The sequence below is a fragment of the Micromys minutus genome, assembly GCF_963924665.1.
Source record: "Micromys minutus genome assembly, chromosome: 27".
In the NCBI taxonomy this organism is placed as follows: domain Eukaryota; kingdom Metazoa; phylum Chordata; class Mammalia; order Rodentia; family Muridae; genus Micromys; species Micromys minutus.
This window is the reverse complement of record NC_137962.1, coordinates 27,648,642-27,669,575: the sequence shown is the minus strand read 5'-3', so window position 1 is coordinate 27,669,575 and position 20,934 is coordinate 27,648,642. Positions and strand designations below refer to the sequence as shown.

General features: G+C 40.3%; 1 protein-coding gene across 1 annotated transcript in view; it reads left to right on the top strand.

Moving 5' to 3' along the window:
* The window catches only part of CNTN1 (contactin 1), a gene marked incomplete at its 3' end in the record, with an annotated part of 264,052 nt that overhangs the window by 203,560 nt on the left and 39,558 nt on the right, over window positions 1-20,934 (top strand). The window contains exons 16-17 of the mRNA XM_080939261.1: window positions 13,991-14,149; window positions 17,230-17,379. Of these exons, the coding sequence (XP_080795387.1) occupies window positions 13,991-14,149; window positions 17,230-17,379 (309 nt within the window). The remainder of the gene's footprint in view (window positions 1-13,990; window positions 14,150-17,229; window positions 17,380-20,934) is intronic.

The following is a 20,934-nucleotide window of genomic DNA, read 5'->3' as shown; positions in this document are numbered from 1 at the left end:
ATGCAGGGAGATCTAGTTCAACAATAGACATATGATGACTGGGTTCATCTTAAAGGACTTGTGCTGATAATTTATCATCCTTAAAATAAAGGTATTAATGCTTTCAAGAGGCAGGTAACTGAGAGCGATGGGTGGCCCTGGTTTTGTGAGCTCGACATCCTTGGTCTTAGGACCAAGTTGCTCCATGTGTTGACGGGGGAGTTGTCCCATGAGTTCATAGTAGCTAAACTGAACAGAATAAAACAAGAGTACTCAGAACTGTCATCCCGGCGGAAGAGAGGATGATGTACCACTTCCTTATTCTCTTTTCATAGATTCTTGTGGATCTATGATTATCTCATATCAAAGATTTTAAATCACTGGGACCTAAGATATCAAGAACTGTATTAGAGATGGATAGAGTGTGTGCAGCAATCCTCGAGGTGACAGACACTAAACTGACTTCTAAGGGTATAGATCTGGTCAACCTCACACATGGCAAATGTGGGGCAGGGCTTGCAGTCTAGAGAGAAGAATTAGGGAGTTACTCAAGTCTCTGTCCTGCCCTACAGTTCTTCTTCTACCAACCTTGTACTCTCTAGTGTCTTCTTTAAGTAAATATCAAGCACATACTTATATAAACTATGGAATGCACTGGATTCATAGCATTCTGTGGCTCCAAGATATTAAAATGACCTGCTGTGCCAAGTCTGTATATGAAACAATGCACCAAGATGACTGTGTGTTGGGGGATTTTTGTCCTAGCAGATTCCTGTTAGTTACTTTGCCAGTCATATCAGATTGTTCATAATGTGTGCTTTGGGGATAGTTTGAAATACATCTTTCAAAAAGATAATATTGGCCTTTCCTCTAGTCTGTCAAATGAAACACAAGCAGACCTCATTCAATGACCACTTGAACAGTGCTGGTAATGTTGGAGAGACTCCAAAGCTGTGCGCTTTGCCCTAGAAGGCAGGGGGCAAGAAAATAACTGGAGTGCAGTGGAAGGGCTGACTTCTCTGGCCTACGACAGTGTGGTGTTAGTTAAATATTGTCACACTAGATAATGCAAGATTAGCTTTAGAAACCTGACCACAGAGCCACTCGACCTAAGAGTGTCTCATTGACAAGGAAACCAACCCACAAACAAAACGAAACAAAAATTAAGAAAGCAAACGAAATGGTAAAAATAACACTGAAATTGTTTCTAGAATTTCTCACTGAAAGGTTTTTTTATAATGAGAAAGATGTTGTCATGAATTAGAAACAATACTTTCAGTGAGAGAAACAACTTTGAATCAACCCTAGAGCAGAGCTGTGGGGTGTACCCTTGCACAGATCGGGTCCAGGAGCCCTGATTAAGGAGCAGAGAGGGAAGTGAAGAATGAACAGACACTTGTACAGAGAAGAGCTGCAATGGGTAGTCTGGGCTCTGATGGAAAAGCTGCAGCAGGCTGGAAGCCCAGCATCTTATTCTACACAATCGTACAGGGAGGCAGAGTTATTACATAGAGCAGAACATGGAGGTGGGGCTAGTAATCTCTGGAGAAGCAGCCTCTGTTCAGGAGTAGTACATCCATGAAAAGAATGCTTCAGTGGATATCTCTGTACACACTGTTATGTTTGTACACTTCCTTACTGAAGACTTTGCCATTCCTTCGAAGACTCTCCTGGGAAGGCTCTGCTACTCCCGTGAGGCTAAGGCATTTTTCTTTGACACACTAGACCATGCTGCTCCTCATGGGTATGTCTAACATAGTCAAAGTGTTATAAAATGTTTACCAGTTACATCTTTACAGCTGGGAATTGTTGTATATTGATTTAAAATAATCGCAATTGCATTTTAGATATATTGAGCTTTTCACACACACACACACACACACACACACACACACACACACACACACAAAATCTACCCTAAGAAGACTACTAACAGTTTTGTGTCTCCATGACACTTTACTTGAACAACATTAGCTGCCTGTCATCCCAGTGAAAACAACTTGGAAGCAGGAGAACCCATTCTCCTTCCTGATCTCACATATTTCAGTCTAGGATCAGCTGGGTTTATTATTTGGCCTGTTGCCAGGCAGAATAGGCCCAGGAAGCAGGAGGGGAGGCATCCTCATACATCATGGCAAGTGGAGACAAAGAGAAACTGGACTGAGACCCCCATACCCCTCAAGGCCTGCCCCTATAACGTAACTAGTTTCTACTAGGCTCTGCCTACAAAGAATCCCACTCACCACCTCCAATAGCATCAGAATTTGGTGACCTAGCCCCGAAGAACCTAAGCTACAAGCCCATGGGGGAATTTCAGGTTGCTTCATCAAGTAAGTGAGTGAAATTTGTGAGCCATTCCTGTGGATATCTTTAAAGCACTGTCGGTGTTAGTAAATCTAGTCTTGTTTGTTATCAGTTGACTTTTCCCCTTACTTACTGCAACAAATAAAAGTAACATTGAAAAGTAACATTTACCTAATAAAAGCTACATTGAAAGCAGGTAGGTATTTTTGGTTCACAGTTCCAGGCTGCAGTCTATCATGGTGGGCATGTCATACCACCAAGCGTAGAAGGCACAGTGGCGGGAACATGAGGCTGTGCAGTGACACCCAAGAATCCACAGACAGAAAGAAGAGAGCCATGAATGGTGGTGTTCAACTCACTTTAGAACCATGGACTGGGGCTGCCTTCAGTTAAGTTGGATCTTCCCATTTCAATGGCCTGATCTAGATAAACCTTCTCTGACAACCCTAGAAACTTTGTGATTCCAGGCCTCCTCAACATGGCCACCAAAATAAACCATGATAATGCTCATTAGGAATAAGTTGTGTTACCAACCTTTGTGTCATTTGGGATTGTAAATGGGAAAAAAAACTCATTGACCTTGTATATTAATGAAGGCAATGGTGCTCGAAATCTTTTAAAGTTTGTAGAATTCTTTGAGCTAAGTCAAAAATTGATGTTCTGTGGTCCTCGGCACAACTATTCAATGGCATTCTAGATCGTCTGACAACTGATTTATCATTATTAGATATGCAAGTATGGATTTATAACAAAATTATAACTGTGGCACGGCAGGCCAGAATTAATTCAAAGGAACTTCTGAGTCAGCTTACTCATCAGAAAGTTAGGAAGATTGGGCACAGCATTTTCATGTAACACGTGTCAAAGGAGAAACACAAGTATAAATGTAATTTCATACTCATGTGTTCCTGTGCAGGCTCAGAGAGAGAGAGAGAGAGAGAGAGAGAGAGAGAGAGAGAGAGAGAGAGAGAGAGAGAGAGAGAGAGAGACCTAAACAAGAGAGAAACATGTAAGGGCAGAAAGAGCAGTGTCTAGATAGCCAGAGTGAAACCGAGGAGGTAGCTTTTCAAGTATTTGGGGCAGAAAAATACACATTCACCTCAGATACTTGGATGGCAGCCTAAGCTTTCTACTTTCTTTGGCTAAGGAAATCTTGCCACAGAGACAGAATGAAGGTCTGTCTCACTCGTCTTGCAGGACTGAGACAGCAAAATGGCCCTTACTGCCCACACTGGCTGGAAGGAAGACCAACCCGGCGCCATTCTGAAGCCTTTTTTATTTTTGATCCAGCTCCACACTAAACCGCAGCTACACTAGTTATTAATAGTGAGGCTGGCTCAGAAATTAAGCATTTCCTTTTGTTCAGAATCAACTAATTCTGGACAAGGAAATGTTCCTAAGACCGGCCCCTCTCCTCAGCAGTTCCTACTAATACTTAACTTCGAAATGAATATGAATCTGGTCAGAGTAAATGTGGGATGTAGAAAATGCCTGCCTATTTAAAAGTAGAGCCTACATTTCTATTTTATGTTTTTTTTTTCCAAAATATCAAGGGAAGATAACTTTTCTAAGTACTACTGTGATTTAAAATGCATTACTGATATGAAATTGCATTTCTTAGCATAAATTGAATCAAAATGCTTACATTTCTGCCTTTGAAAACCTGGTCAGCTTTTGGTGAACTGTGTTTTCCTGTAATTTTTGTTTTGTTTTGTTTGTAACACATACCTCACACAGTTCAAAGTCACGAGGCTGGAAAGACATATCGGCAAGTGAGAGGGTAGTGTTTTTGCAGAAGACCTGAGTTTGGTCCCCAGGATTCACGTTTATTGGGTCTTAACATCTTCGAACTCCTGACATATCTGTCAAAAGGTTTAACATATCTGTCCTCCTCCGGCAATAGCCTCACACAAAAAAACATTCACGGGCATGCACACATACATTTAATTAAAGATAATTAGTTCTTTAAATGTAAGCATTTTAATGTGCAGCAGGGAGAAAGCTCGGCTGGTACGGTGTTTAAGAATCTCAGTTCAATCTCAAGGACCTACAGAGTTTTAAAGATCCAGGGCTAGTGAATTAGATTTATCTCAATGCTTCAAAGTCTCAGAGGTAGATCCCTGGGGTTCAGTACCTGCATGTCCTAATTTGTGAGTTTCAGGCCAACCAATGGTAGACCTCAACAACAACAACAACAACAGTTCCTTTCTACTCCACATGCACATTGAACACATACACACACATCATTTAAAATGTTTTAAGTTACAGTGTACAAAAAAATTTACATGGCTTTCATAGAAAATTTCCTTTTTAAAAAATTACCAACTATCACAGAATAATAACACCAGAACATGGAGGATATTGATGTTCCAAATTCAACTACTGAACTCACTTTTCTCTCCTTTTTATATTTAACTTTCCCAAATGAACCAGCCAGACAGGGTACTTTTGAAATGTTTGTCTCCATCAATGTCAGGACACACTCTTTGTTAAACATGATCAAAGCATTCTCTCAAGGGCTACAAGTTATCCATAATCTCAAACTAAGATAAATAGTATAGTACCTGGTTGTTGAAAACGATAATTTCATTAACATCACCTCTCTTCCTCTCACTTTCTTGAAGGAAAGAATCAGCTTTATTATTTCAAATTATGCAATAGAATGTCTTGCTGATGTAAAATCCCTTTCAAGCAAAAACATTTTCTCTTCTGGAGTCTTAGTTGGAGTCTTAGCCACTCCTAAAAGGGAACACATTTCTGTCCTGGGATGCCATCTGCATGCTGGCTTCCACCTGCCACCATCGAGCTACTGTGCTCTCTGCCCCTACCCCTTGGAAATCAGTAGATCTCCCATGGCTCCCTAGCTACACCAAGGCAGGGAGGAAACGTGAACAAGTCTTTGTTCACCTGTCTACCAGTGTGGAGAGCAGCAATGGCAGGCTTAATGCCTTGGATCCTGTAACCCTAGTAACTATTCCTGGAATTGAGTGAGTCTATTCTGAAGAAAAGGATTGTTAATGGGCTATTCTTAACGTTCTCTTGGTGTCTACACACCATCCTTCACACAGCTGATGTCCTCTACGCTCTCTCAAAGGGAATCGTGGCTCCTACCAATGTGGACTTTACTTCTGTTGGGACTTCCTGTTAGAGCAGAAGAGTAAGACTTAGTTCCCAGAACCTCCCAATCTCCGTGCATTTTCATTACGTACATTGTATTCTCACAGGTAATCACAGATTTGAGCATAAATCTCAAGTTCCTGTTTCCCAAGAAATAAATCACCTCAGTGCTCTCTGTGAACAGTTAGTCACACTGTGGCCCAGGACAACCTGAAGACAGGAGTGGACATTTTGGGGACATTTCTCAGGTCACTTCAGGAGCGCCATCCTAGTGTTTTTTAAAAAAAGCATTGGAATTCACACATGAGGAACCCTGGAGCATCATCTATTTTTCCTGTAGCATCATTCTAGAGCTCCAAAAGTTATTGGAATTCACACAAGAATAACCATCCTGCAGGAAAACTTTGTTTTTTTTTTTTTTTTTATTTTGTTTTTTTTTTCTGGATGTCACTGATTTTTCTTTCTTTCTTTTTTTCTTTCTTTCTTTTATTTTGTTATCCTATTTATTTACATTTCAAATGTCCTCCTTCCCAGTTTCCCCTCCCCAAACCCCCTATCCCTTCCCTGTCCCCTGCTTCTATGAGAGTTCCTCCACACCCACCCACTCCTGCCTCAATGCCCTAGCATTCCTCTACTCTGGGGCATAGAGCTTCCACAGAACCAAGGGGCTCCTCTCCCATTGATTCCAAATAAGACAATCCTCTACTACACATGCAGCTGGAGCCATGGGTTCCCCCATGTGTACTCTTTGATTGGTGGTTTAGTCCCTGGGAGCTCTGGGATGTCTGGTTGGTTGATATTGTTGTTCTTCCTATGAGGTTACAAACCCCTTCAGCTCCTAAAGTTTTTGCCCAAACTCCTTTGTGCTAAATACTATGGTTGGCTGTGAGCATCCACATCTGTATTGGTCTAGCTCTGGCAGAGCCTCTCAGGGGACAGCTATACCGGGCTCCTGTCAGCAAGTACTTCTTGGCATCAGCCATAGTGTCTGGGTTTGCTGTCTGCAGATGGGATGGATCCCTAGGTGGGGTGGTCTCTAGATAGCCTTGCAGGAAAACTTTAACTCCAACTAGTTTTTTTTTTTTAAAGGAAATCTACCTAGTTTTAAGAAGTAGTATTAGTTTTTTTTTTAAAAGTATATATTCATTATGAGAGCACAGTAGGAGTGTCAGGAGAAATCACCAGGCACACTCTTCCTAGAGGTGGAGGAGTGTGGAATGGGAAGGGATGGGGAACAACAGGTGTCCGGTTAAAGTTAGAACAATGGTACTCAGCTGTTTGTTCTGTCCTTACAATTTTGAGAGCAAAAATACAGCAACGAACCACATGCTCTCTGTATGTTTTGAAAGTGAGAATGATTTCAGGTGTTTCCCCCATAAAGAAAAGGCAAGCATGAGTAGAGGTATACACACTTCCCTTCTTGTCAGTACCATATAATACACACACTTGTATTGTAGCCCATAAATATGTACAATTTTACAGATTGAGTATAACAAAAGCTAAAGGGGATATTCACCTTCTGAATGCCCTGCATTATTAGGATAAAATCCTTTCTGGCAAACCAGAGGGCAGGTGTCCTCTGTGGATATGGGAGTTTAGGTTTTTGTAGCCTTGAAGAGCATGCCGCTGAGCTCCCAGCATGCCTAGCAGCTCAAGAGAAGAAAGCTTTATCCACCTTTCAAGAATTTCTCCCAGTTCAGTGACTGTTGTTGATGGGGATACTTAGGTTCCTCTGATTCTTTAGATTTTAGCAACCCACAGGAACACAAAGGCACCTCCTTATGGAGAACACACCCTATATGACTGGTTCTAGACCTTTTCGTCCACACTTCTTACTTCAAATTACAGGGAAGCGATTCTGCAATAATACCAACTGCCCAAACCGTACATACAACTATAATTCTATATTAGATATAAATCAACATATAAATATATATTATATTATATTATAATTTTATATTGTATAATATATTTTATAATGTATAGAATATACATTAATTATATATTATATAATTATATATGTACATATATTTATGTATATATATATATATATATATATATATATATATATATATATATATATACACACACATACATAATTATTTAAAAGTTTGGTATTCAGTGATGGAAAAGCTCTGGCCTTCTGTATTAGCAAAAGGTCATTAGGTGTGGACTCCTCCCATTGAGAACGTAAGTCCCCAGGCTTCCCAGTTAGTGAGCATCGGGTGCTTCAATTTACAAAAGGGACTCCTAATATAAATTTTTATGAATACTTATTATCAGTTAAATCTAAAATGTATCACCATTATCTCTTTTGCAGTTGTAAGCCTTTAGCAAGCCTTAGCAAGCAGACTTGGACAGAATGGCATTTAGAATCCAGGAGCTCCTACTTCCTTTTCTCTGCCCCTTTCCCTTTCTTTCTGTCTGTCACCTTTCTTTCGGGATTGGGTGTCGTGGTTCAAGGAATTCTAGGTATAACTCTTGTGCTTGAGAACCTCAGTTAGTGATTTAGAGGAACGGAAGAACCAGTTCCATCCAGTTGCATCAGCTCCTCTCCTTTGGGCAAACATCTTTTGTAAATAGACAGCCCTTTAGTCTTGATTTCACCTGTCAAGGAAAACTGGCCTGTCACAAAGCAACTGATTCCCTGCCCAGAACTGGGCATCTGGACACCCCCTTCAGCATTAATCTTTCCTCTTGCAGGTAAAAAGAGAAAAGATGGAGAGAAAATCATGGTGGACCCTTTTCTCCCCGTTTGTGCCAGCCTGCCTCCAACCTGGTGATGGAGACCCTCACCTTTTATGTGAAAGCCCCCTCCTCCCAAAAATACCTTGGGATACTAGATTTGACTAATGAGCTCAAACTTGTAGCTTCTGCAATTCTATTCACCATCCCAGCTCTTAGAGGATGTTTGAGACTTGTTAACATGCTTTTTTGCTAAGGGTTTTTGTTTGTTTTAATCCTGGCATAGCTTCACTAACACCTGAAATCAATCCCCAGCCAACTAACCTAGGCATCTTAAAGTAGCCCAGTGAAAACCCCATGTTTCCTGTCTGTTTTCCTTTGAGATTAGCTTCTTACCTTCAAAAGCTAAGAAGAGCTGGTATCATATAAAACAGGCACGTTGCTGGTACGTGGACTGTTTAATTTATTAAAAAAGGTTCATTAAAAAAAAGTGTTGCGGTCTGATTCACCAGATTTTAGGGGGAAAGCATGCCGGGCAAGGCTGCAGTTCCAGTGTTTTGCTTACCACGCTGTTTTTCATACTTTGGAGGGACACTTGAAAAGCAGTTGCAGCCAGCCAGAGACCGTGACCTTCGAGAGCCTGGGTTTGGGAAGTAAGCTTGGACAGTGCAGCAAGACACGCAGGAACATGATTGAGTCTTCAACAGCATGCTTCCACATTAAATGTTATTGACTTCTGCTTCCATCATTCCTTGCCTTCTCCTTCAGGAGAAAATGAGGCTTGTATTAGGATGGGGGCTGAAGTGAGAATTGAACCTGAATATGTAATTCTTCCTGGGGCTGCTTAAGATCCTTCTGCTTTCTTTATTTGAGAGATGCGTACTTAAAATTCTTATTTTTCTTTCAAGAAGTAATGTTGCCCTTCTTAGACAGTTTTATGTTTAACAATGACATATTGTTTAGTCCTTTCATTAGTGACCCCAGCATTTGTGGTTGAAAAAAAAAAAAAAAACCTCACGGGAGCCATTTCAGGGATGTGTATGCTACTCTCAGATAATTAAACATGGATGGCTGCTTTGTAGATAATTTTCAAAGAAAAAGACCTCTGACTTACTTATGTGTACACTTTATATCTTATAGTTGTGGTTGGTGTACAAACTACATGCTTCAGTTTCTATTTTAATAAATATTTAAGATTATTTTGAGGTTTTTGAGTGTCTGCAAACATCACCATGGAAACACATGTGAGTCAACTCTGTGGGCATTTTAAATGTGATCTATGTCTGAGGTGAAACCTCCAAGATCAGATAAGAAAATAAGGAATGAAAATTAAGAAAGAAACCACATGATAGGAAAGGTGCGTGTTCATGCTTAAGCAAGAAAGGTTTCTTAGCTTCATTAAATTCCCCTTACCCTAGTCTCATCTCTCAGTGTAGTAAAAGTTCAATTTTTGTCAATGTGAAAGGATGTTTGCTCCTTACGGCCATCTTGCTCTTGCCTAAACTGAAACAGTGGCATATCAAACTGATTTGATTTTGTAGCCTTACAAGGGAGCCATTGTCCTAACACGTTGTCTGGTACTAGCAGGCATTTTTTCTGGTAATACAAGCAGAGTCTTCATCAAAATGCTATCTTGGCATCATCTGGCAGGATATGACATAAAAACTCAAAACAATAACAACAAAATGCAGTGTGGAAGGTCCAGATGGGGCTGTGGGGGGATTGAAGGGGGGGGGGGGGTGAACAGAAACCTGTGCTCATTAACTTCAATCTGTCCTTCATCTCTTAATTTCTGTTTTCCTTCCTTCCTTCCTTCCTTCCTTCCTTCCTTTATTCCTTTGACTCACACTGTTTCATCTCCCAAACTCCCTAAGGATGGTAAGAAAAAATAATGAGTTGATTTTGCTAGATAGATCTAGTCTCTCTCTCTCTCTCTCTCTCTCTCTCTCACACACACACACACACACCACATATATATCAGTTCATCACCTACTTTAAGCCCCTTTCCTCTAAAATAATAATTTGTATTAATTCTTTGAGAATTTTACAAATGCCTACAATGTACTTTCATCATATTCAACCCCATTTCTCCACCTAACTCTCATAATACTCTCCTTTCCACCATGAGATCTTCTTTTATTTTGTGCAGCCAATATACTCATGGGTGTGGGGCTGCCCTGTGGAGCATGACTGACTTACGAGGTGCTACACCTTTGAAGAAAACTGACTGTCTCCTGCCACCAGCAACAATCACTTCCAACCTGAGGGTGGAAATCTTAATCCCCTCCCACCTCAATATTGAAATACAGATTGCTTTAATCCTATGCTGTTTTTTTTTTTTTTTTTTTTTTTTTTTTTTTTTGTAGGCAACCAAGGCTGTTGTTAGTTCATGTGTACATCTTATGACTCTTTTGCCCTGATCTTCCCAGATCTCTGGCTCTTAAGATAGTACTGTCCCCTCTTCGGGGATTGCCCATGAGCCCAGGTGAAAAGCCACCCTACATCTTTAATAATTGAAAGAAAGAAACAAAATGAGGAATAAAATTATTCAAGTTCCAGAAAGCCTGCCAGAGAATGAATTCTTATGTTTCATGATAATGTAACTTTGAGATGAAAATTTGCACAGAGGAATCATTATCTTCTGGATGAGAATGTCTTTAAAACTGCTAAGTATACAGTAAAAATCTTAAAAGTGTATAATAGCCTATTTTCTTGTATTATTCCTGGCGTCAGTTATTCCCAGAAGGAATTATTGAGAGTATACATTGATGATAGGGAAGAAGGAAGGGGAAGAAAGGAGAGGGACCTTAAAGTGACAGTTACATGCAGTCTGTACCTCCATCCCCACGCTACCTCCCATCCTCCCCAACATCCATTGGCAAGAGAGTCAGGAGGAGACTCAGTTCTTTTCCTGCATGTTTGTGCTTCTTTGTCTCACTGTCTGCCACTGGACTAGAAACTAAACAAGCAACACCTGTGTTTACTGTCTCCAACCCTCCTGTGAGACAAGGCAGCAGGCCGGTGCTGGGGTGAGCTCAGGTCACTCCAGGCCATCCCAGGCCACCTCAAGCCACTCTCCCAGAATTCCATGGGAGACAGTAGCTTTATTCTAACTTCCATCAGTTGCCAAAAAAATCCTTGCTTTGCTGAGGTCCCTACTGCTTCAAGATGGTAACTGAGCATCTCCTGTTAGAGTAATTACTGCCCCCAGGAGCTTTGACTCCTGGAAAGCTCCTACAGGAATAATGGCAGCAGATGTTTGCTAAGAGTTCTGAGGACCAGGCCTGCCTGGAACAGAATTCTTTAAACTTGTTATTGCACTCACAACATGATGGTCTAAAGATGAACTCACACTACTCGTTCTTGCATGGGAGAAAACAAGAGCTCGTGATTTAACCCGAGTTAAATTAGGATGTGTATTTCAAAGGCGTACCTACTTTTAATGGTCAAGTCTAAACATTTCAGTATTATGATTTTTTCCCCCTCCAGGTGAAACTTTTATATCGGAGAAGAATATAAGAAATGATTAGGTGGCTGAGCTGGAGAGATGGCACAGCCATTGAAAGTTGAGGCTCTCAACCTAAGAACTAGGGGTTAACAGGCAGGAAATTCCATTTTATACTAGGCAAAGTGTTACAAGGAAATAGTATTATTGCAGAAGGATTTTAGGGTGCTGGCCACTTCTTCCTTCTACTCTCTTGATAGCACTTCCTGCTAATAAATAATTTCTTGAGGTTATGAAGTATGTTTATGAAGAGTTTATTATCGATGACGATCTAATTGATGACTATGCATCCACTGTGATCGGTTTGTTCATATAGTCAATAGTGGACAAACTTCACCAGGCAGGAGTGTATGAGAGAGCAACGTGACAAGCAGTAATTATGTATTCGCTCAATAATGTTGTCTTTCCGTCTCCGGATAGCTCAATGAAATGACCGTGCCCACAGTGTTGTTAGCAAATGACCTAATGCACACAACCTCATCGGATTTGTGCACAGTCCCTCACCTCAAATTCCAACTTCAGAAAAAAAAAAAAAAAAAAAAAAACAGTAGGGAAACGAGGTGCACCTGAGCAGGTAAAAGCTAACCTTGAGAGGTTCATCTTAAGTTCCTTGAAACATTGAACTACCCTATGCCCAACAGAGACAGAATGCATCAAAGAAGCCCATCTTCCTTTAAAAATCACCCCCCCTTCACCTTTCTTTTCTGTTTTAATTCTCTGAAATGCTATGCTAAATACCTGACCTGAGATGACCCTGTAAGCACCCGATCACCAAGCCATACCGTGTTTTGGTCTGAATTTTACACACATAAAAAAATGTGGGAGTGGGTGCATCTTCATGGGAGGAAGGGGCTGGAGGGGGGCAAAGGGTACTGGAGGGGGGGAAGCGGATAACATCTGAAATGTAAATACATAAAATGTCCAATAAAAAGATTTTTTTTTAATGTGGTACGTTCGTTCTCTTTGAATGACAAATGGGCCCTATTTTTGTACGTGTCTGTATTTGATTGCTGACCATTTAATGAAAGTGCATTTGATGATGGATTTTAGAAGTTGTCCTCCTTTATTGTATCCCTCTGTATCATTCTAAGGAATAAAATTTACTGCCAGCAGCGGGGCGTCTTGTGTTTGTAGACACAAACATACTTTCTCCCCGGAGATTGGCAAAGCTATAAGATGACTCTCATTCTCGGTAAAGCCAAGTCTCCGGCGCAGCATGAGCCACCTAGGCACCATGGTCACTTGATAGAGCAAGGGAAAGGTATTGGCTGAAAGATAAAGATGGACCTGTGCTTTAGCACAAGTCAAAATTAAAATAAAATAAAATAACTTAGCCGACATGAAATAGAAGAATCTTGAATCCCGTTTGCGGACGTTTGCCAGTTTTCCCTGTACTTATCACATTACCGGTCCATTTCAACATCTTCAAGTCAGAGATGTGGAAATGTATCCATTTCATCATGGCATGGATGCTTTGGAGAATAAATAGGTCACATGGTTTTTGAGGAATGTTGCACCTGTGGAATCTTGTTTACGTTCTGCAGCCACACGTCTTGAGTCCTAAGACTTGCCAACCTCTAATATGGTATATTCAGATCATGTAAATGTAGAGGGGGGTTGCCTTAAATATTTCATATAAGGACAGGTAGCTCTTAATGTAATTTGTTTTTATTGCTCTAACTAACATGACATTTACTACCCAAGATAGTATATAAAATGATCCTCAGAAATCCAAGTACAATAGATCGCACACGTGATCATTATGCTTATTAATGTTACAGCATATAAGTTGTAAAAGGGTATTTATCCCATCTTGAGAAACAGAATTAAACACTGGACCAAATACTCTCATGTTTGAAATGAATGTATCCGGGAGGAGTTCATTAAAGCTCAGCACACTATAAATATGTATTGGTTTTGATAAAGAAATGTGCATTTTTTTGTGTCAAATATTTTCACCTGTATCATGAATAAGGTGCTGGGTTTTTTTTTCTTTATACATTTTAAAATTATTTATTTATGGGCTTGTTTGTTTATTTAATTATACGGGAACACAAGCATGCATCTGAATGTCAGAGGACAATTCCATACATCTGGGAGTCAGAGGACAACGTCCATCAGTCCCCTCTGTCAATCATGGTGCATCCTAGAGCGTGAACTCAGCTCATCAGGCTTGACGGCAGACTCCTTTTCTCACTGAGCTGTCTCGCTGGCCCCCTGCTATTTTTCATGCCAGCATTTATTGCATTTATGGCAAATGAAAGAAGTGAGAACAAGCCTGGGCTTATTCTTCACTCTTTATTGCCTCCCTCTGAGAGGAATGTTATGCTATGTTTGGAATCACTCTTCTATTCTTCTGTATGTTTAAGTCACCAACTGAGACTCACACTTTCATCCCAGGCCCCCCAGGCCCTCCAGGAGGCCTGAGAATAGAAGACATCAGAGCTACCTCAGTGGCACTGACTTGGAGCCGGGGTTCCGACAATCACAGCCCTATCTCTAAATACACTATCCAGACCAAGACTATCCTCTCAGATGACTGGAAAGATGCCAAGACAGGTGAGTTCACATGTCTGTTTAATCTGTTCATGTTTCCACCAGACTTTTTCTTCTAATTATTTTCCTTTCTCCATCTGAGTCTTCCTGTGTCCCCTTTCCCAATCCCTCCCACAAACCCCTCATTTGCCCAATCGATGGTCTCTTTTACTTTTATTAGTATTGTTATGTACACATGCTTGTATTTATATGATTTCACAGCTGCAAAGTTGTACCAGATAACCAATTAGCAGGTTCTCCATGGTTGAAGCTAATTCTTCCATTCCTAGAAATCATTAGTTGCATACAGCTCTTGCCTAGGTGTGGGACTCATGAACCATTGCCTTTCCATGTTAGCATGTCTATTGGTATTGTCATTGTTCAGGTCTTGTTTAAGCAGCTATGCTGCAGTAATGTGGGTGAAGTCTCCCAGCCATTTATAGGAGACACAAATTCACAGGTAGCAGACAAGTCCTCTAGCTTTTAAAAACCTTGCTACAGGTATAAGAGTATGCTTTAGAATGCAATTAATATTATTTTACATTTTACTATATATCTCAGTCAGGGTTTCTATTCCTACACAAACATCATGACCAAGAAGCAAGTTGGGAAAGAAATGATGTATTCAGCTTACACTTCCACATTGTTGTTCATTACCAAAGGAAGTCAGGACTGGAACTCAAGCAGGTCAAGAAGCAGGAACTGATGCAGAAGCCATGGAGGGATGTTACCAGATTGCTTCCCCTGGCTTGCTCAGCTTACTTTTTTATAGAACTCAGACTACCAGCCCAGGGATGGCACCACCCACAATGGGCCCTCCCTCACAAATTAAGAGAATGCCTTACAGCTGGATCTCATAAAGGCATTTCCTCAAGGGAGGCTCCTTTCTCTGTTTGTAACTCAAGCTTGTGTCAAGTTGATACACAAAACTAGGTTTCAAATACATTTATTAGTAATTCAAGTGGCAGATTTTACATCGCAATTCAAAAGTCTGAGGTCATTTTCAAATGATGTTTCTTACAAGCAGTCTACCTTGCTTTTTGAAGCAGAGTCCTTCACCGACCTGAGGTTAGTCAACTAATCTTAGTCACCTGGCCAGCAGTCCCTAGGGCTCCCCCAAGCTGCCTCCTGTATTCTACAATTATAAGCATGCTCCACTATGCCCAGTCCCTTTGTTTCTTTCTCTGGTTTTAGGTTTCATTTTTTTATGTATGTGAGTGTTTTGCCTACATGCACATTGGTAAGTATACCACATGTGTGCCTGCTGCTATGGAAACAGCATCTTGTCTCCTGTAACTGCAGTTAAAAATGGTTGTGAGCCACTGTGTGGGTGTTACGAACCAAATGCAGGTGCCCTGCAAGAGCAAAAACTGCTTCTACCTGCTGAGCCATCTCTGAGCTCCATACACAGTACGTTTATGTGGGTTCCGGGGATGGAACTCAGGTCCCCACGCTTATTCAATGAGCACCTCGTCAACTGAGTTATCTTTCCTCTTCCAAGTTCTTGTAGAAACAGGAAGCATCTCCGTTGCCTGTGGCTGTATACCCCTTCACTCTCTGCCCCTGTGGCCACACTGCCTCCTTCTCTCTCTGAGGTCTTTCCTCTGTGCCTCTTACCAAGAACTTCTCATCGATCACAGGGGCTGCACAAATAACAGCTAATTGTCTTATAAATAATTTCAGCCTCGTTTGAAAATCACTCCGCCGCGACCCTTTCTCTTTAAATTTTTTTTTTTATATTGGATATTCCCTGCATTTTCCTTTCAGATGACCCTTTCTCCATGTTAAGTAGCACAGGTTCTGGATTTAAACATACGCATATTCTTGGCTGTCTTATTAATACCATAGTACAGCCTTCTAGTTACAGGCAGCTCCTAGTCAAAGAAAAAACTGGCAAATGAAGAAGCACCATCTAGCTTGTTCATGCCAAGCAGCTCTGTTTCCCTTTTACTTGATGAAGATGCTGTATCGATTCATACCTTTACTTGCCATCTCTCCCTTATCTAAGGTGAAAGCCATTGTGTGTGTGTGTGAACGGAAGCGTATCTGCAGATTCTATTCGAGGGGATGCTAGTAGAGATGGGAGATAAAAAGACAGACTAAAAACAGAGAGAGGAGGAAACCAACAATTTAAAAGTTTGAAATCAGAAAGTCAAAAAAAAAAAAAAAACATATGTTCAGTCTTTCCAACAAAGCTGTGACAGAGATGACGGGACAGTTGACAAATGTCATGTTTAAAGGGGAGGACATAGGCAGGGTGAGGCTTGAGCCAGCCCCAAGACCTGTAAGACAGCGAACATGGAAGCAGAAGAGATGGTTTCCCAAGTATTACCGCCATGAGTCACAGACAAGCCTAAAGAAACAAATTCTCCAACTTCTTTGCAAGTGTGCACATGCATGTGTAAGTAGGCTAATCATTAAAAGCATGTAGAAATGTTTGAAACAAGCTCAAACCAAAATATGGACCTCTCTCGGTTGTGTATTTTTATCATGTCTCAATTAAATCAGCAAGTCAAGATCATATCTTTAGGATAATTTACTATCTGTCCTGAGTAGTCTGAATGCTGGGAACTTATTATAGCACATATATAAGCCTAGCTCCAGATGATACAAGTTTATAAAACCTATAAACAATATTATTCAGTGTTAGTTTTAATTTGAGCAGAAAATCATTTGCTGCCTATGGACCTAACTAGTTTACCCAATGTTTGCTTTAGGAAATCATCCTGGCTTCTGATCCAAGAAAATGACTTTTTGCCGGAAAAAAGTATAACCCATGGATTAGCAGCTAGGGTAGAGATGGGACACCTTTGCAGATGTGCAGAGTCTAACCCCACACCAAGCTTTTTAGACAGGTTGATCACATATGTGAATGTTTGTGTACACACACACACACACACACACACACACACTCACTCACAAACCAATCTTTCTAGTTAGTTATCAATGATCTCTCTCTCTCACACTCCCTTCAAGTCAGCATTTGTCACTGCTAGATTTTTGTTTTAAGGTCAACTCAGATCACATGTGTCAACTTTCTAAGAGAGTGAAAACGGCTGGATTTAATCAACTACCAATTGCTAATTTGTGTTAATTTTATTTAGATCCCCCAATTATTGAAGGAAACATGGAGTCAGCAAAAGCAGTGGATTTGATCCCGTGGATGGAGTATGAATTTCGAGTAGTGGCGACCAATACTTTGGGGACTGGAGAGCCCAGCATACCCTCAAACAGGATCAAAACAGATGGGGCCGGTACGTGCAAGAATCTGAAATGTTCATAAGGTTACAATACAGTGCCACTTTATCATGGACCTGATTGCATTTGGAAATATTTCCTGCAATCAGTGGCTCATCAATAAATGTGTATGTAGCCAAAACCAAGGAGAAAATATTAGTGTATCTTCTATGTGAATTATATAAAAATCTATACATTCTATCTATGTTAGTTTTTGCTACGCACATTTTTAAAATCTATAGCTCTTTTGTATTTAATGTACTGCCTACATTCATTACATAAAATCCAACGTACTACTTACATTAATACCATTTGCATAGGATATAGAATCTATAGGCTTTAATGTCAGTTGTAGATCTTAGCAAAGAAGACACTGGATTAAAACAGTTTAGTGATTTGGGGGCTTCTCAGCTTTGGTGTCTCACAGAGGCATTTCCAGCTGAATGCCCATCTGACTAGCACATGTAGTCATGGGGTAGAGAGCAGAAGGGTCTGGAAACAGACGGGGTGGTGAAGAGTCATAGAATCATGGCACTGAGTGTATGTTCTCTTAACTCCAGGGGTCATTCTAACTACATTCTCAGAACAGCTCAACCAGTTCCAACTTTCTCCAAATACCAATCCTGCTTAGGTACCCTTTACTTTAAGAACTACTCCACTCTCTACCACATGTTTCCAAAGCTAAATGTTGTTCTGATTCTAGTGACGTTTCTGCTATTTATCATCCCCTGTCTATCAAAAAAAAAAAATTGCTCTTCTGGATCCTTGAGTTCATTTATTTTGACATCCCATGCCCAAAATCAGAGCTTTATTTGAGTTAAAGACGTTAAAAAGATGATTGACTGCCATTGAAATTAAGCTGTGGTCTCTTAATGTCACCTAACCATATTTTTGGCTGCCCCAGTTCCTTGTCCCAATTCCCAAATAGAACTATAAGTTCTGGTGTCATGGGGGCTGCCAACAGTGAGCTACTGTCTATATAACTCTATATAATTTTAATGACATGGGGACTCTCATCAGTAAGGCTTACAGATCTATGTAGCTTTATACAGCTTGTCAAACACACATGACAGTGACAAAAAAGAAAATATTAAAATCCCTTGTTTGTTGGGAAGTGCTATCCCAATGCTTGTTAATTCGTTAGAGACTTTCAGATAGTTGCATTAATATGAGGTCCGTAACCCTAAGATCAAAAGTTAAAATCCGGATGTGTGCAGTTCATCTTCCGGTTAACCTCTTCAAGAGAGGTTTTCAAGCATAACTCTGAACACACATCCACGTTGTAAATTTGGGCTAGAGTCCTAACTGAAGCTTGGATTTCTCTCTTAATTATGAAGGTAGATGACACCGGGATGTTTTATGTTAATATACTACTTCTCTACAAATGACGGGAAACATTCTGTTTTCTTTACACCACAAAAAAAATCATTAGGAGAAAGAAGTAATTCAAATGGAAATTGTATGAGAAACCAGCCGCATAGCCAGGTTTTGGGATTGTTTACTGCTATCTCAGATGTCCCTTAGGTTGCCATGGTGGCTTTGTGTGGTGACCGAATGCATTTATCCCTCCTTGAGAAACAAAGAAAAACAAATAGAGCATGACTTGACTGGTGGTTTTGACCACAGAGTTTCATACCAAGAAATCAGACTGGATTTGTTTGAATAAGAATTCATTTCAGAGTAAAATTTCAGGAGAATCCCAAGTGTTTAAGTTGGTTTAGGTAAATATTTCAGCCATAATATTATACCATACCTGTCTCAAGTGTGGACCAATTTTTCTAATTGAGGTGGATTCAATTTCTATGGTGTGAATAATGCCTTTTATGAATAGGTTTCTTGGTGAATAATCCTCACGGAACAGAAGGCAGCCTTTGGTGGTGTGTCATCTATAGGAGCTCTGTCCTTCTTAGGCATTTTGTTACAGACAGTATTTTTATTTTTATCTCATATGATATTGTTTAAACGCTCTCAGTGTCTAGATACAATTACTACAAGGTCTATCTTAAGTAATTTTAAAATCTTATAATAGAAGTGATGACTCTTTTTAATCCTTGAAATCTTGATTTTAATTCTTTTATATTGGAATCTATAAAAAGTGATTTATCTCTAATACCACATATAGAATTAATGTGCTTAACACCTCGGTCTGTGCCTAGTGTTCTCGACCTTAATGCCCTGCCCTGCGTACATAGAACATAGTTCCTTTGTAAACAAATACATTCCAGCACCCTGCAATACTTACCAGTCCATTAGCAGAATGGATTCTTTCCAGTCTCTCCTTAGCCTGCTTTACCAGCTGCCACAGTTCCCTGTGTGTTCTCTGTCTACTTATACTGCCTCACCCGATCCCCACGACCACTTTGCCTAATTAGCACTGTTGATAGGTCCTTCAATGTGGCACTTTTATGTAACGTAGCTTGTTCTTGAACTTGAAACTCCTTATCTCTGCCTCCCGTGCCCTGCAATGGTAGGCATGTGCCACCATGCCTCAGTTGGTCATCATTCTGGATTTTACAGAACAGTTTGTTAAGCTTATACCTGGCCAATGGGATACAGGTTCAAATTCAGATTGTTCTAGTACACACCACTGTTCTGCAGACAGTGTATAGTGCTGAGCTGTTGGCCATTGCTCTGTTGAGACCCCAGAACCATCACATTATCGCTTCTGAGCTCTGTGACATGGGACACATTCCTCTACAGTTAATTAATATACAGACCTCGGAGAACAGCTGAGAGCATCCTTTGGATTCAGCCAAGTATATTGTGTGATAAATAAATGCTTCCATATGAAGACACAGAAGACGTGTTTGTAACTCCTTAAAAAAAAAAAAAAACAATATTCTGAAAGAAAATGACAGCAGAAGCATCCTTTGTCATGTCCCATCATAGGACCCATGTCCATAGCAATGGCTCTGCAGGTGAAGGCAGGTTGATTCTGGCAGCTTTTCTATGTCCATTTAAGGAGGAAAATGACATCACAAGCAACATGTCACGTGAAGCACGGTGCCTTAGTTTTACCCTTGACGAAGCTGCTCTGCTCTTGTATTTTCATTTTACCTGCTTTACTTTTTGTCTTCTATCCTCTTTCATAAAAATGTGTTCAATGGGAAGGAAAACGTATCAGTAACCTTAGTAGTCCATGAAAATTTATTGTCCTCATTTTGTTTGCATGAAGACAAGGTTAGCAAATGTGCTAGGATGATATTTGTCTTCATAAACGTAACATAGTACTCGAATTCTTTAATTCTTTCACATCTTTTTTTTTTTAAATAAGAGCAATGAAATCTTCACTGGGCAGCCTCATGGTTTCTGCTTTAAAACCTTAATTTCTGCTGAATTAAATGTCCTCATGTGACCTAAGTTACTTTTATACAAGGATTGCACTGGGTGGCAGAGTTATGCTATGGTCTCTTTATATTTATAAACAGTGAACAACCTTGTCCTCCTGCTGGATGAGACATCTTGAATTCCAGATACGTTTACATTATCCAATAGGAAAGCATCTATCTAACATGGGAGCCACGACGGAAGTCTTGGTATTGTGCTCTACCACAAAGCCAGTGTCTCACGAG